Below are 17338 nucleotides of genomic sequence, written 5' to 3' on the forward strand. Positions count from 1 at the left end.
CACACATGATAGCACAGCAAACAATTTAATAGTAAAAGAATAAATAAACAGCAAACATATCAATGTAAAATGACTACAGACAAAACTATAAAGAGGTTTAAAGACAGATGTTTAGACAAGACTATAAACTGATCTATAGTCAAGATTATAGACTGATCAATAGTCCACACTTGAAACTGATGACCAGTCTAGACTCAGTAGACTGATGTATAATCAAAACCGTAGGATGGTCTATAGTTAAGACTATAGATTGATCTATAGTCAAGAATATAAACTGATCTATAGTCAAGATTGTTCTATAGTCACACTTTAGACTGATCTAGTCCATATTATAAACTGATCTCCAGTTTAAACTCTCCACTCAAGATTATATAGTGATTTTTATACAAGACTACTGACTGATCTTTTGTCCAGACTATAAACTGATCACAAACCGAAACTATTATGTAGTCAAGAGTATAGAGTAATCATTACAGCGGACTATTAACAGATCTCTAGTCAAGACTATAGACTGATCTCTAGTCAGGACTATAGACTGATCTCTAGTCATGACTGTAGACTGATCTGTAGTCACGACTATAGACTGATCTCTAGTCAGGACTATAGACTGATCTCTAGTCAAGATTATATACTGATCTCTAGTCAAGACTATAGACTGATCTCTAGTCAAGACTATAGACTGATCTCTAGTCAAGTTTATAAACTGATCTCTAGTCAAGTTTATAGACTGACCTATAGTTGAAACTATAAACTGATATTTAGTCAAGACTATAGACTGATCTCTAGTGTAAACTATAGACTATAAACAGATCTCTAGTGTAAACTATAGACTATAAACAGATCTCTAGTAGGATATCTAGTCAAGTTTATGGGCTTATCTATAGTCGAGACTATAAACTGATCTTTAGTTAAGACTATAGATTGATCTCTAGTCATGAATATAGACTGATCTCTAGTCAAGACTGTAGACTGATCTCTAGTCAATAATATAGACTGATCTCTAGTCTAGACTATAGACTATAAAGTAATCACTGGTTAAGGCTTTAAACTGATCTCTAGCCAAGTTTATAGACTGATCTCTAGACTAGAAACCTATGTATATTGAAGACTTTAAGCTGATTTGTAAAGTGATATAGTAAAGACTATAGTATGATCTCTGTCTAGACTATAGACAGATCTCTAGTCAAGTTTATAGACTAATCAAAAGTCGAGACTATAAAGTGATATTTAGTAAAGACTATAAACTGATCTTTAGTCAAGTTTATAAACTGATCTCTAGTCAAGTTTATAGACCGATCTATAGTCAAGACTATAGACTGATCTCTACTCTAGACTAAAGACTATAAACTGATCTCTAGTTAAGACTTTAAACTGATCTCTAGTCAAGTTTATAGACTGATCTCTAGACTGTAAACTAATGCATATTGAAGACTATAAACTGATATGTACAGTGATCTCGGTCTAGATTCTATAATGTCTTAGTCATACTTAATTTAGTTGGTGTTTTTAAAATTAAAATTAATTTTAATTAGCAGTTTTTTTTTTTTTTTTTCAGTTGTTCAGCTGTAAAACAACTGTTTTGGCCTAATTTAAGTAGTTTGTTTGTGTTTCTTTTAGTTGTTAACATGTTTAAGTATGTTTTGTTTTGTTTTTCTAACAAATTGGCGTTTAAATTCAATGTACAAACAAGTAAATAAATAAATAAATGTAAAAAAAAAACAATGTTAAGTGCAATTAATTGCACTCAAACGACATAAAACCGGCCGCTTGAATAAATATGCCCGCTTTTTTCAAGTGTCTGCAATTGTTTAAAAGTAATTTGTAATTAAGTTAAATCAACATTTTACAAGTTTTTAGTAATTTAATTTTTGTTTATTTTTAGTTTGGTTTTTTTTTTTAGTTGCGCTTTGTTCTAGCAAACAGTTTGTTTTTGTTTAAATTTATATAATTATTTTAAGATTGTGTGAAAATGATAAAAATTGTTGGTCATTAAATGTAAAAGTATGTGTGTTTTATATACAAATAATATAAAAACTTTATGGAAAATATTATTGGAAACTAGCCAAATATTAAGTGAAATAGTTTAAAATGTAAGAAATTTACAAAATAATCGATAATTATGAGAAATCTTAAAGAAAAACATGAAAATTGTTTTACAATTTTCGTTACAATAAAATAATTTATATCTCGTTAAAAAGTAGATTTCATAACCTTTCCATTGATATATAATTTGTTTAATATTTCTTTCCTATTTAAGAAATAAATGGCTGCAAAATAAGCACTTTGAAGCAAAATGTTGCCCTCTAGATTTGCTGACTTAACTCGTTTCTCTTAAACTTTTATTTAAACTCAGTTTAACTTGCTAAACTTAAAATATTTCTTTACATTTTGTATATAAAAAATCAATAATTTCTAAACAATGCCATAAACTTAATAATAAGTAGCAATTTAGAACAGCATTTAATAATAAAAATTTCTTAAAAAGGGGTATAATAGAGGCAGAGGCAAAAAAATTTTCAAGTGGTTGGTTGGCTAGCTGGCTGTTGTAATACCTAATAACCATATGAAATATTTGATAGACAAAAAAACAAAAGATTTTGCAATCAATCACATGGTTAAAAAGAGGCATTTTTATATATTTTAAATAAAAATAATAAAAAATGTAGAGGAAGAAGGGTGCCAGATGTTGGTAAAGTGAAAATTAAAGAATTTTGATTTAAACATGATTAAACTGACAACACTACACACTAGTTTATAGTCAAGACTATAAAGTGAGCTGTAGCTAAGACATTTGAGAGATCTATTCACAGTCTACAGTCAAGACTATAGACTGATCTACAGTCAAAACAATCGATTAAATTATAGTTAAGATATTCGACTAATCTATAGTCAAGACTATAGACTGATAACTTGCCACGGCTATAGACTGGTCTAGACCTATAGTCAAGACTATAGGCTAATCTACATTCAAGACTATAGAATGATCTATAGTCAAGAATATAGAATGATCTATAGCCAAGAATATAGAATGATCTATAGTCAAAACTATAGACTAATCTGTAGTCAAGACTATAAACTCATCAGTATTCAAGAGTAATCTATAATCAAGACTATAGTAAAGACTATAGAATGATCTATAGTCAAAACTATAGACTCATCGACAGGCAAGACTATAGACAAATCTATAATCAATACCATAGAATGATCTATAGTCAAGACTATAGACTCATAGATACTCAATACTATAGACTAATCCATAGCCAAAACTATAGACTAATCTACAGTCAAGACTAATCCATAGTTAAGACTAATGTTTATTCAAGACTAATCTATAGTCAAGATTCATCTTTAGTCAAGACCATCAAGACAGGACTATAGAACAGTCTATAGTCTGGACTATAGAATAGTCTATAGTCTGGACCATAGAACAGTCTATATTCCCGGACTATAGAAGAGTCTATAGTCTGGACTATAGAAGAGTCTATAGTCTGGACTATAGAAGAGTCTATAGTCTGGACTATAGAAGAGCCTATAGTCTGGACTATAGAAGAGTCTATAGTCTGGACTATAGAAGAGTCTATAGTCTGGACTATAGAAGAGTCTATAGTCTGGACTATAGAAGAGTCTATAGTCTGGACTATAGAAGAGTCTATAGTCTGGACTATAGAAGAGTCTATAGTCTGGACTATAGAAGAGTCTATAGTCTGGACTATAGAAGAGTCTATAGTCTGGACTATAGAAGAGTCTATAGTCTGGACTATAGAAGAGTCTATAGTCTGGACTATAGAAGAGTCTATAGTCTGGACTATAGAAGAGTCTATAGTCTGGACTATAGAAGAGTCTATAGTCTGGACTATAGAAGAGTCTATAGTCTGGACTATAGAAGAGTCTATAGTCTGGACTATAGAAGAGTCTATAGTCTGGACTATAGAAGAGTCTATAGTCTGGACTATAGAAGAGTCTATAGTCTGGACTATAGAAGAGTCTATAGTCTGGACTATAGAAGAGTCTATAGTCTGGACTATAGAAGAGTCTATAGTCTGGACTATAGAAGAGTCTATAGTCTGGACTATAGAAGAGTCTATAGTCTGGACTATAGAAGAGTCTATAGTCTGGACTATAGAAGAGTCTATAGTCTGGACTATAGAAGAGTCTATAGTCTGGACTATAGAAGAGTCTATAGTCTGGACTGGACTATAGAAGAGTCTATAGTCTGGACTATAGAAGAGTCTATAGTCTGGACTATAGAAGAGTCTATAGTCTGGACTATAGAAGAGTCTATAGTCTGGAGTATAGAATAGTCTGTAGTCTGGACTATAGAATAGTCTAGAGTCTGGACTATAGAACAGTCTATCGTCTGGACTATAGAACAGTCTATCGTCTGGACTATAGAACAGTCTATAGTCTGGACTATAGAACAGTCTGTAGTCTGGACTATAGAATAGTCTATAGTCTGGACTATAGAACAGTCTATAGATGGACTATAGAACAGTCTATAGACTGGACTATAGAATAGTCTATAGTCTGGACTATAGAATATTCCATAATCTGGACTATAGATTAGACTATAGTCTGAACTGTAGATTAGACTACAGTCTGGATTAGGCTATAGTCGGGACTATATGTTGGACTATAGTCTAGACTGTAGATTAGACTATAGTCTGGACTATAGATTAGACTATAGTCTGGACTATAGATTAGACTATAGTCTGGACTATAGATTAGACTATAGTCTGGACTATAGATTAGACTATAGTCTGGACTATAGATTAGACTATAGTCTGGACTATAGATTAGACTATAGTCTGGACTATAGATTAGACTATAGTCTGGACTATAGATTAGACTATAGTCTGGACTATAGATTAGACTATAGTCTGGACTATAGATTAGACTATAGTCTGGACTATAGATTAGACTATAGTCTGGACTATAGATTAGACTATAGTCTGGACTATAGATTAGACTATAGTCTGGACTATAGATTAGACTATAGTTTGGACTATAGATTAGACTATAGTCTGGACTATAGATTAGACTATAGTCTGGACTATAGAATAGTCTATAGTCTGGACTATAGAATAGTCTATAGTTTGGACAATAAAACAGTCTATAATAGTCTGGAGTATAGAACAGTCTATAGTCTGGACAATAAAACAGTCTTTAATAGTCTGGACTATAGAACAGTCTATAGTCTGAACTAAAGGGCAATCGAACTGTCTATAGTCTGGACTATAGAATAGTTCTTAGTGTGGAGTATAGAATTGTCCATAGTTTGAACTATAGAAAAGTCTATAGCCTTGATTATAGAATAGTCTATAGTCTGAACTCGATTAATTTAACTGTTACGCTTTGAAATCCCTTCAATCAAAACAAGAAATCATTTAATCGGGTGGCATCATTTGTAGGATTACAATCATAATAATAACAACAACAACATAACATAAATAAAGGCCTTACACAACAAATTACAGCAAAGGCAACTATAACAGCAATAATACTCACATGTATATACAGAAATAAAAGAAAAAATATTAATGAGAAATAAAAAAAAAACAAACGCATAGACCTCTATACAAAAACAAAGTTAAATTAGCTAAATAGCAGCAACAACAATAATATTACAACAATGATACAGAAATAAATATTAAGTAGAAGAAAAAAAAACAAGCAATGCCAATGAATATGACAAGAGATTTTTTTAGTGGTTGTTGTTAATATTACAGTATTTTATTGAGAGGGGTTATGGTTACAGTTGTAACAATAACAACAACAGTTTACTCATATGTAAGGTTTCCATTTTTTTTCAGTTTGCTTCGTTTTTTTCGATTCGTGTTTAAATGAAAACGAGAGTGACTTCCACATAGTAGAGTGACTTATTGACTTTAAGTTAAATGCGTGTGTTTGTTGTAATGTATGTAAACGAGTATTTTAAATGCTTAAAGAGTATTTTTTTTTTTGGAATTTCTTAATTTAGTTTTTTTTTTGGTGTTTGTTTTCTGCTTCTTCTTCGACTTCGTTTTCATTAAAGCTGATATTGACATGACGAAACAATGTGAAACTTAAATACAAAACAAATAATAATGAAAAAGCAGAAAAAAAAACTTTATATAAAACAACAACAACTACACATTTAGTGTGCGAGTTATATTTAATGTGTGTTTGTATGTCACTTGGCTACAGAGGCTAAAGCAACAACAACAACAACATAAACTAAATATACCACCAAAATAAAAACCCCAAAACACATTGACATACATTCATATCAAAACACACTCAAACAAACTTATACAAATATGTACACAACTACGTATACATAATAATAAAATCATACTAAATACAACAACAACAACAAAAAGGTATGAAGAGTAAGAAGCAGCAGAGTTTTGAAATCAAATAAGAAGCAGCAGCATTAAAGCAGCACGCAAATAAAAAAAAGTAAAATTTTTATTAAAACTTGGGATAGGTCGTTCTTTTTACGTTCGGTGTTTTTATTGTTGTTGTTGCTTGCTTGCTGCTCTCATTTCTTTCTTCTTTTAAGTTAGAAAAATTTATGTTAAAATACACTTTATTCATATAGAAAATTATATATTTAGATTTGGAATTTTTGTAGCAACGAAAGCAAAATAATAAAAATAAAACAAATTTTTCTGTAGTAGTTCGCAGCTGACAGATAATGACTAAAATGTTGAGCCAAAAAAAATATAAATAAATATTTTTTTTTTTCATAACGATGATGATGACAAACAAATTGGGTAATACTTTTTTTTTGTTGGAATAAATTTTTCATACATAAATAAAGAAATCTATGAAATAATCAATGAAATTTTTAATAAATTATGTAAAAAAAGAAAACAAAATTTTGGAGTGAAGACTGGTTATAGTAGATGACTATTCAATAGACTAGTCTATAAACTAGTCCACATAATACTCTATTTAAAACTTTAAAGACTAGCCTATAAATTAGTCCATACACTTGTATATAGAGTAGTCTATAAACTAGTCCATAGACAAGACTAGTCTATAAACTAGTCCAAAGACTATTCTATAGTATATTGCACAGACTAATCTATAAACTAGCATATAAATTAGACCATAGACTAGTCTATAAACTAGTCCATAGACCATTCTATTTACTAGTATATAATCTAGTCGATAATCCATAAACTAGTTCATAGATCAGTGTATAAACTTGTCCATAGACGAATCTCTAAACTAGTCCATACACTAGCCTATGAACTCGTCCATAGACTAGTCGACAAAAATAGAATATAGAATAGTCTATAGTCTGGACTATAGAATAGTCTATACTCTGGTCTATTGAATAGTCTATAGTCTGGACTATTGAATAGTCTATAGTCTGGACTATAGAATAGTCTATAGTCTGGACTATAGAATAGTCTATAGTCTGAACTATAGAATAGTCTATAGTCTGAACTATAGAATAGTCTTTTGTCTGAACTATAGAATAGTCTATAGTCTGGACTATAGAATAGTCTATAGTCTGGACTATAGAATAGTCTATAGTCTGGACTATAGAATAGTCAATAGTCTGGACTATAGAATAGTCTATAGTCTGGACTATAGAATAGTCTATAGTCTGGACTATAGAATAGTCTATAGTCTGGACTATAGAATAGTCTATAGTCTGGACTATAGGATTGTCTATAGTCTGGACTATAGAATAGTCTATAGTCTGGACTATAGAATAGTCTATAGTCTGGACTATAGAACAGTCTATAGTCTAGACTATAGAACAGTCTATAGTCTGGACTATAGAACAGTCTATAGTCTGGACTATAGAACAGTTTATAGTCTGGACTATAGAACAGTCTATAGTCTGGACTATAGAACAGTCTATAGTCTGGACTATAGAACAGTCTATAGTCTGGACAATAGAACAGTCTATAGTCTGGACAATAGAATAGTGTATAGTCTGGACTATAGAATAGTCTATAGTCTGGACTATAGAATAGTCTATAGTCTGGACTATTGAATAGTCTATAGTCTGGACTATTGAATAGTCTATAGTCTGGACTATAGAATAGTCTATAGTCTGGACTATAGAATAGTCTATAGTCTGGACTATTGAATAGTCTATAGTCTGGACTATTGAATAGTCTATAGTCTGGACTATAGAATAGTTTATAGTCTGGACTATAGAATAGTCTATAGTCTGACTATAATAGTCTATAGTCTGGACTATAGAATAGTCTATAGTCTGGACTATAGAATAGTCTATAGTCTGGACTATAGAATAGTCTATAGTCTGGACTATAGAATAGTCTATAGTCTGGACTATAGAATAGTCTATAGTCTGGACTATAGAATAGTCTATAGTCTGGACTATAGAATAGTCTATAGTCTGGACTATAGAATAGTCTATAGTCTGGACTATAGAATAGTCTATAGTCTGGACTATAGAATTGTCTATAGTCTGGACTATAGAATTGTCTATAGTCTGGACTATAGAATAGTCTATAGTCTGGACTATAGAATAGTCTATAGTCTGGACTATAGAATAGTCTATAGTCTGGACTATAGAATAGTCTATAGTCTGGACTATAGAATAGTCTATAGTCTGGACTATAGAACAGTCTATAGTCTGGACTATAGAACAGTCTATAGTCTGGACTATAGAACAGTCTATAGTCTGGACTATAGAATTGTCTATAGTCTGGACTATAGAATTGTCTATAGTCTGAACTATAGAATTGTCTATAGTCTGGACTATAGAATTGTCTATATTCTTGACTGTATACCAATCTATAGTAAGGACTGTAGAACAGTTTGAACTACAGTACTATCTATAGTCTGGTCTATAGAGCAGTCTATAGTCTGGACTATAAAACAGTCTATAGTCTGGACTTTAGAACAGTTTATAGTCTGGACTATATTCTCTATATTCTATATTCAGTCTATATTCTATAAACTTGTCCATAGAATAGTCCTTAAACTAGTCCATAGAATAGTCCTTGAACATATGCAAATCTATAAACTGTTCCATAGTCTAGTCTTTAAACTAGTCCATATACTAGTATATAAACTAGTCTATAGACTACTATATAAACTAGTCTATAGACTACTATATAAACTAGTCTATAATCTACTTCGTTGACTAATCTATAAACTAGTTCAATGACTTGTCTATAAACTTGTCCATAGACTTGCCCATAAACTTGTCCAATGAGTTGTCTTTAAACTAGCCTATAGACTAGACTGTAAACTAGTCGATGGACTAGTTTTTAATTTAGTATATAGTCATGTCTATAAACTAGTCCATAGAATAGTCCTTGAACATATGCAAATCTATAAACTGTTCCATAGTCTAGTCTTTAAACTAGTCCATAGACTAGTATATAAACTAGTCCATATACTAGTATATAAACTAGTCTATAGACTACTATATAAACTAGTCTATAGACTACTATATAAACTAGTCTATAATCTACTTCGTTGACTAATCTATAAACTAGTTCAATGACTTGTCTATAAACTTGTCCATAGACTTGCCATAAACTTGTCCAATGAGTTGTCTTTAAACTAGCCTATAGACTAGACTGTAAACTAGTCGATAGACTAGTTTTTAATTTAGTATATAGTCATGTCTATAAACTATGCCATAGCCCATAGTCTAGTATATAAATTGTTCCGTAGTCTGGTCTATAAACTAGTCCATAGGCTAGTCTATAAACTAGTTCATAGTTTAGTCAATAGACTAATCCTTAGACCAATCACCAATGTATACCACAAAAGATAAAGTTACATTTTCTTTGTGTTAGCTCTTACTCTTTACTTTTACTTTATTGAAATTTCTTTAATTTTTATTAAATATTAGTAACTACTAATTAAATAATACAAAATGTTTCTTTTAAAGCATTATTTTTGGCAAAAAAATACAGAAAAATGTTTAAAACATCGACTCTAAGACAGAGTTGTTTACTCTTGTTTACTAAACAGCTGCTTTTCTGTGTTGATGGTTTGTTTACCTTTTGCCTAAAGTGCTGCTTCTTATTTTAAATTGTTGTTTTCATACAAGTTAAGAATATTTTGTTAAAAATTAACAAATATTAAAGATTTTAAAGAATATTATTGATTTTAAAGTAAAATTTTCATGTTGTAAAATGTTATTTAAAAAAATTAAAGAAAGAAATCTTTAAAGAAGTAAAAGAGAAACAGAGAGCAAGTTGTTAGGCTTTGTCATTGAAATAGTTGTATGTGGTTTGTTTACAGTTTGTTCTATATAGAGCTGCTTCTTACTTTAAATTGTTTTTTTTTTTAATATTAAGGAAATTTTGTTAAAAATTAACAAAAATTAAAGAATATTATTGATTTTAAAGTAAAATTTTCATGTTGCAAAGTGTTATTTAAAAAAATTAAAGAAAGAAGTCAAAGAGAAACAGAGAGCAAGTTGTTTGGCTTTGTTATTGAAATAGTTGTATGTAGTTGTATTTGGTTTGTTTACCTTTTGTTCTAAAGTGCTGCTTCTTACTTTCAATTGTTTTTTGAGCAATTTTAAGAAAAATTGGTTAAAAATTAACAAATATTAAAGATTTGAAAGAACATTATTGATTTTTAAAGTTTAATATTCACATTCTCAAGTGTTGTTTAAAAAATTACAGAAAAAATCTTTAAAAAAGTAAAAGATTGACAGAGAATAAATGGTTTTACTTTGTTATTGAAATGATTGTAGTTGTTTTGTTTACCTTTTGCCTAAAGTGCTTCTTCATACTACAAATTGGCAAAGTTAATAAAATTTTGTGTTAAAAATTAACAATATTTATAGTTTCAATAGATTATAGTTTAAAAAGTTAATTTTTTTTAAATATTATTATTGTAATAAGTATGACAAGTAGTAAAGGGAGAGTGCAGCTTTTGTTTGCATCTCTTTGGTTTGTTTACATTTTGCTTAAAGTGCTGCTTCTTACTTTAAATGTTTTTTTTTTTTTTTTTTTAAGTAAAATTAATAAAATATTGTTTAAAATTTTATAAAAATTTATCAAAATTAAAAGAATTTTTTAAATTTTATGAAATTTTTAATTAATTTTCATCTTAAGGTACAGAATAATGTTTAGAAAGTAAACAGAAAGAGAATTGTTTTTGTTTTGGCATTAGCTGATTTTGGTTTGTTTACCTTTTGCCTATAATGCTTCTTCTTACTTTAAATGATATTTTAATGTATATTTCATACAATTTTGTTTAATTTTTATTAAAAATTAACAATATTTAAAGAATTTAGAGAATATTATTGTTTTCGATGTCAAATTGTTAATAATATTAATAATTGTTGCTATAAAATACAGCACAAGTTAGAAAAATAGTAATAAACGAAGATATGCAGTTTTATCTATTGTTTTTTAAAACATTCACCTTGAATTAATAACCTAAACTAGCTTTTATTAACAATTTATGTTAAAAAAAAACAAAAAAGCTTTATTTGTTTAAACAATCAGCATGAAATGTTAAATATTTATAAAAAAATTTTGTTTTTATTAAAATTTTATTAAATATAAGACCTTTTTTAGACAAATTTAGTTTTTTATTAAATTTTTTCTCTAAAATCTGCTTTAAAACAACTTTTACTTTAAACAATTCCTTAAACTTAATATTTTTTTCAATTTCGTGTTGTTATTTAGAAGTCTTCACTTCGACATTCTATTTTTTTTTCCTAAAAGAATTATAGTGTCAAATTGCAAATCTATAAAATTGAAAAAAAAAGATGTTTTACATTAATTTTTTTCTAACTACTTTATAGTAGAATGTTTTACCATTTTTGTTTTGCAAAAAATAGGGGGAAAATAAATAAAATATCGATTTTGTTTGTTTTAAGTTTTTTTTTTTGTTTTCGTTTTTTTTTCGTACTATTATTCATGCCTCATTATCAAGTATCTGCTGAATTGAAACATGCTAAAAAGTACACACGAATTTGTGTGTAGTTAAGTTATTGTTTGTTGGTTTTTTTCTATATATATTTTTTTTCTTATGGCTTGCATATAGTGTTTATAGTTTTTCAAAACCCTTCACTGGAAAGGAGGTACAACTATAAACAAACATTTTAGTTTATGCTAAAGTTTGTAACAGAAAAACAAGAATTGTTTAAGAGTTATCAATTCCAAGTGAATGTTTAAATGAAAAGCAACATTAGTGATGATCGACAAACTCAGAAAGATTAACAACCAAATTTGAAACATGTGATTCTCTACTTATTTTATAAAATTAACAGCTCTAAATGAATGCCTTCAAGTTAGAGTTATCATTTTAAGATGAATGTTTACAAATAGTTCACTTTTCCTATTTTCCGTTTATCACAGTTGTTTTTAAAAAGTAGCTGTATTAAGGTACCACTATAAATAACTGTGATGAGTAGTAGTAGCAGTAGCTCAAGTTGTTTTTGCTTTTACTTGTAAAGTACTCACTCATACTTTTTTAGATTTTTTTTCTATAATAATGACATCTTGACGTATGTCTTTTAATATATGATTTTTTTGTTATTATTATAGAGGGAAAGAGAGAGCAGGTATTTTAATATTCTAGCTTTAAAGGAAAATTATACAAACAATTGTCTTCTTAAAAGTCTGATTTATAGAAACAAAAGTTATTTATTATTAACAACATATTTTAGAATGTAAAATTCTAACAAATAAATAATTAAATGAAGAGAGAATAAAATATTTTACAGGATTTCTTCTTAAAACAGAGAAAAATCAATAGAAAGAAAAATAAATTGGTTCCTGCAATTATATCATAAACATTTTCAATTAAATATTAGAAAATTCTATACGATTAGAGTCTATACTAAAGGCCAAACTCTAGTCTATACAATAGACCAGACTCTAGTCTATACTATAGACCAGACTCTAGTCTATTGTATAGACCAGACGTGACCCTAATCTATTCTATAGATTAGACTCTAGTATATTCTATAGACCACACTTTAGTCTCTTCTATAGACCAGACTCTAGTCTATTGTATAGACCAGACTCTATTCTATAGATTAGACTCTAGTCTATTCTATAGACCACACTTTAGTCTCTTCTATATACCAGACTCTAGTCTATATTATAGACCAGACTCTAGTCTATACTATAGACCAGACTCTAGTACATACTTTAGACCAGACACTAGTCCATACTATAGACCAGACTCTTGTTTATACTGTACACCAGACACTAGTCTATACTATAGACCAGACTCTAGTCTATACTATAGACCAGACTCTAGTCTATATTATAGACCAGACACTAGTCCATACTATAGACCAGACTCTTGTTTATACTATACACCAGACACTAGTCTATACTATAGACCAGACTCTAGTCTATATTATAGACCAGACTCTAGTCTATACTATAGACCAAACTCTAGTCTATACTATAGACCAGACTCTAGTCTATACTATAGACCAGACTCTAGTCTATACTATAGACCAGACTCTAGTCTATACTTTATACCAGACTCTAATCTATACTATAGACCAGACTTTAGTCTATACTATAGACCAGACTCTAATCTATACTATAGACCAGACTCTAGTCTATACTATAGACCAGATTCTAGTCTATACTATAGACCAGAATCTAGTCTATACTATAGACCAGACTCTAGTCTATACTATAGACCAGACTCTAGTCTATACTATAGACCAGAATCTAGTCTATACTATAGACCAGACTCTTGTTTATACTGTACACCAGACACTAGTCTATACTATAGACCAGACTCTAGTCTATACTATAGACCAGACTCTAGTCTATATTATAGACCAGACACTAGTCCATACTATAGACCAGACTCTTGTTTATACTATACACCAGACACTAGTCTATACTATAGACCAGACTCTAGTCTATATTCTAGACCAGACTCTAGTCTATACTATAGACCAGACTCTAGTCTATACTATAGACCAAACTCTAGTCTATACTATAGACCAAACTCTAGTCTATACTATAGACCAAACTCTAGTCTATACTATAGACCAAACTCTAGTCTATACTATAGACCAGACTCTAGTCTATACTATAGACCAGACTCTAGTCTATACTATAGACCAGACTCTAGTCTATACTATAGACCAGACTCTAGTCTATACTTTATACCAGACTCTAGTCTATACTATAGACCAGACTTTAGTCTATACTATAGACCAGACTTTAGTCTATACTATAGACCAGACTCTAGTCTATAATATAGACCAGACTCTAGTCTATACTATAGACCAGACTCTAGTCTATACTAAAGTCCAGACTCTAGTCTATACTATAGACCAGACTATAGTCTATACTATAGACCAAACTCTAGTCTATACTATAGTCTATACTATAGTCTATACTATAGACCAGACTCTAGTCTATACTATAGACCAGACTATAGTCTATACTGTAGACCAGACTCTAGTCTATTCTATAGACTAGACTCCAATCTATTCTATATATTAAACCTTATTCTCTAATCTATTCTATAGAATAGACTCTAGTCTAGTCTCTAGTCTGGTCTTCTATATATCAGTCTCTAGTCTATTCTATAGTCTAGACTCTAGTCTGTACTATAGAGTCTATTCTATAGAATAGATTAGAGAATAAGGTTTAATCTATAGAAAAGACCAGACTCTAGTTTATACTATAGGCCAGACTTTAGTCTATAATATAGACCAGACTATAGTATATACTATAGACCAGACTCTAGTCTATTCTATAGATTAAATCTTATTCTCTAATTTATTCTATAGAATAGACTCTAGTCTAGTCTCTAGTCTGGTCTATATTATAGGCTTCTATATATCAGTCTCTAATCTATTCTATAGTCCAATCTCTAGTCTATACTATAAACCGGATCGAATAGTAATGATTATGAGATCCCTAGTCTATGGAAAACAGATCGAGGAATCAATACTCTAAAAACTTAATGAGAGAGCAGCATTTTATAGAAATCTGATCGGGCGATCCTTAGTGTATAGGAAACTAATCGAGGGGTTACTATTCTATAGAAAAATTATCGAGCGATAATTAAGAAAACTGATCGAATGATGACTATTCTAAAGAAAACTGATCAAGAGATCATGTGAGCAGTATTTTAGATAAATCTGATCGAGCGATCCCTTAGGGTATAGAAAACTGATCTAGGGGTTAATATTCTAAAGAAAACTGATGAAGGGAACAAAACTCTTAAGAAAACTAATCAAGGGATTAACATTTTAAAGAAAACTTATTGAGCGATCTTTATTCATTATCTCTGATCTCAAAACAAACTATAGTCAAAATAATTTGGCTCCATATTTAGTCCCAAAATAAGGCTTAATATTAAAAAATAAGATAAATTTGTAAATAGGTACTCACCTTCTAATTTCATGCCCACTTCGAGACACTTTTGAAAACGACAATATGGACAACGCTTACGTTGTGTCTTATCAATATGACACGAACGTTCCGCTACACACGTGTACACTTTCTTATTTTGTACTGTACGCTTAAAGAAACCTTTACACGATTCACACGTCAGCAGACCATAATGATAGCCACTGACCTTATCACCACACACAGGACACAGTTCCTCGAATAGATGTTTGAAATCAATAACATCAGGCGTTGAGCCAGTGGCAGAGGCACTGGTACCACCACCACCGCCGCCACCGCCCAAAGCATTAACCCCACCCACTAAGTGGCCGGTGGAAGAGCTGGTGGCACCAACATTTGGTGGCAATAGGGACATATAAGTGCCTGAGGCTGATGAAGCCGAAGAGCCGCCATTATTACTGCCACCACCAGCACTACCGATAAGGGCAGAATTTTGGGCTGAATTGAGAGTGACAACCCCATTTATAAGGGAGACGCCGGCTGAGGGATTGGAGGTGGTTTGATTTGAGGAAGGACCATTGCCGCCATTGGCGCTCTGTTGTGAATGGGAGGAGGTGGTATCCTGATAACCTGTGGGAAAAATATATTGAGAATCGATGTTATAGATGTAGGAATATTGAAAATTGGGATTATTGGCAATATTTTGTTGTTGTTGCTGTTGCTGCTGCTGTTGTTGTTGAGGTGGCTGTTGGTAGTGTTGAGGTTGTTGCTGATGGTAGTGATGTTGTTGTTGTTGCTGGTGATGATGTTGTTGTTGCTGCTGCTGTTGTTGTTGCTGCTGTTGATGACTTGTATTGGTTAAATGTAAAGTATAAGAACTATAATCATCATTGGCATTAGTTAAATCATTATCCGTATTATTGTTATTATTGTTGTTGTTGTTGTTATTATTATTTTGATTATTATTTAATAGATGTTGTTGATTGGAATTCGAATTATTACCAGCTACCAGAGCTGGTGAGGAAGGCTGATCCTGTTCCAATTGCAATGAAAATGGTGACATATTTAGCGACGATATAAACGACGCCGTCGCTTGTTGTTGTTCCATTTTTAATAACATTTTTTGTTGCAAAACAAAAACATAAATTTACACACACATACACACACTCACTCTCACTCACTCTGTGTGTTTTTTTGGTTTGCAATTATTTTCTCTTTTTTTTTTCTTTTGTTAGTAGAACTTTTTTGCTCTCTCTCTCTATACTTTTTGTTTAAAGATTTTTATTTGGGTTTTTGTTGTTTTTGCTTTTGATATTGCTTAGTTGCTGTTTTTGTTTTTAATATTAAGGTGGGTTTTATGTTGTTGTTTTTATACAAAGGATTTTTGTGTTTGTTTTTCTTAGTTAAAGGGACGGTTTTGTTGTGATTTTGTTTTTAAAGGGAAGGGGAGGAATTGTACAGGGAAGTTGTTTTTTTAAGGGATTTTTTGTATTTTTTAAATTGTTGAACTTTTTTTTGTTTTTGTAGAATTTTTTTGTTATTCAAGTTGTGTTTTTCGATTTTAAAGAATTTCGAAAATTTTCAAAATTTTTCGAAATTTTTCCAAATTTTTCGTAGATCTAAGATTTTTCCAAAATTGTTGTTTTTGTTGTTTGTGTTAATTTTTATTATTCCTGTTGTTACTTTTTTCACTTTTTTCGAATTTGTTTCGAACTTTTTCGAATTTTCGAAATTTTTCGAACTTTCGAATTTATTCTCAGAAAGTTAGTTTTTGTTTTTAATCCAGTAATTTGTATATATTTAATGTTGTTTTATAAATTTTTTCAAAATTTTTCTTTAAATTTTGTTGAAATTTCAAATTTTCGAAACAATTTTTTTGAAAAAATTTTCTTTATTTTTAAAAATTTTTCAATTTATTTGTTTATATATATATTTTTAAGCTTTTAAGCTTTGTTGTTGTTGTTTTTTGTTAAAATTTGTCGATTTTTTCTGTGTTCGAAAATTCCGAAATTTTTCGAACTTTAAGTTTTTGCTTGGTTTTGCAG

At 30.2% G+C, this 17338-nt stretch overlaps 1 protein-coding gene across 1 annotated transcript in view; it reads right to left on the minus strand.

Annotated features, from left to right (window-relative positions):
* LOC119607357 (nuclear hormone receptor FTZ-F1) overlaps window positions 1-16510 on the minus strand; it is a 55729-nt gene extending 39219 nt beyond the window's left edge. The window contains exon 1 of the mRNA XM_037961224.1: window positions 15336-16510. Coding sequence (XP_037817152.1) covers window positions 15336-16413 — 1078 coding nt within the window. The 5' untranslated portion in view covers window positions 16414-16510. The remainder of the gene's footprint in view (window positions 1-15335) is intronic.
* Between the last annotated feature and the right edge of the window lie 828 nt (window positions 16511-17338).

The sequence above is a fragment of the Lucilia sericata genome, unplaced genomic scaffold (genome assembly GCF_015586225.1).
Source record: "Lucilia sericata isolate MDLA Ls3-8-SP2 unplaced genomic scaffold, ASM1558622v1 Contig000689F_arrow, whole genome shotgun sequence".
Taxonomy (NCBI): Eukaryota; Metazoa; Arthropoda; class Insecta; order Diptera; family Calliphoridae; genus Lucilia; species Lucilia sericata.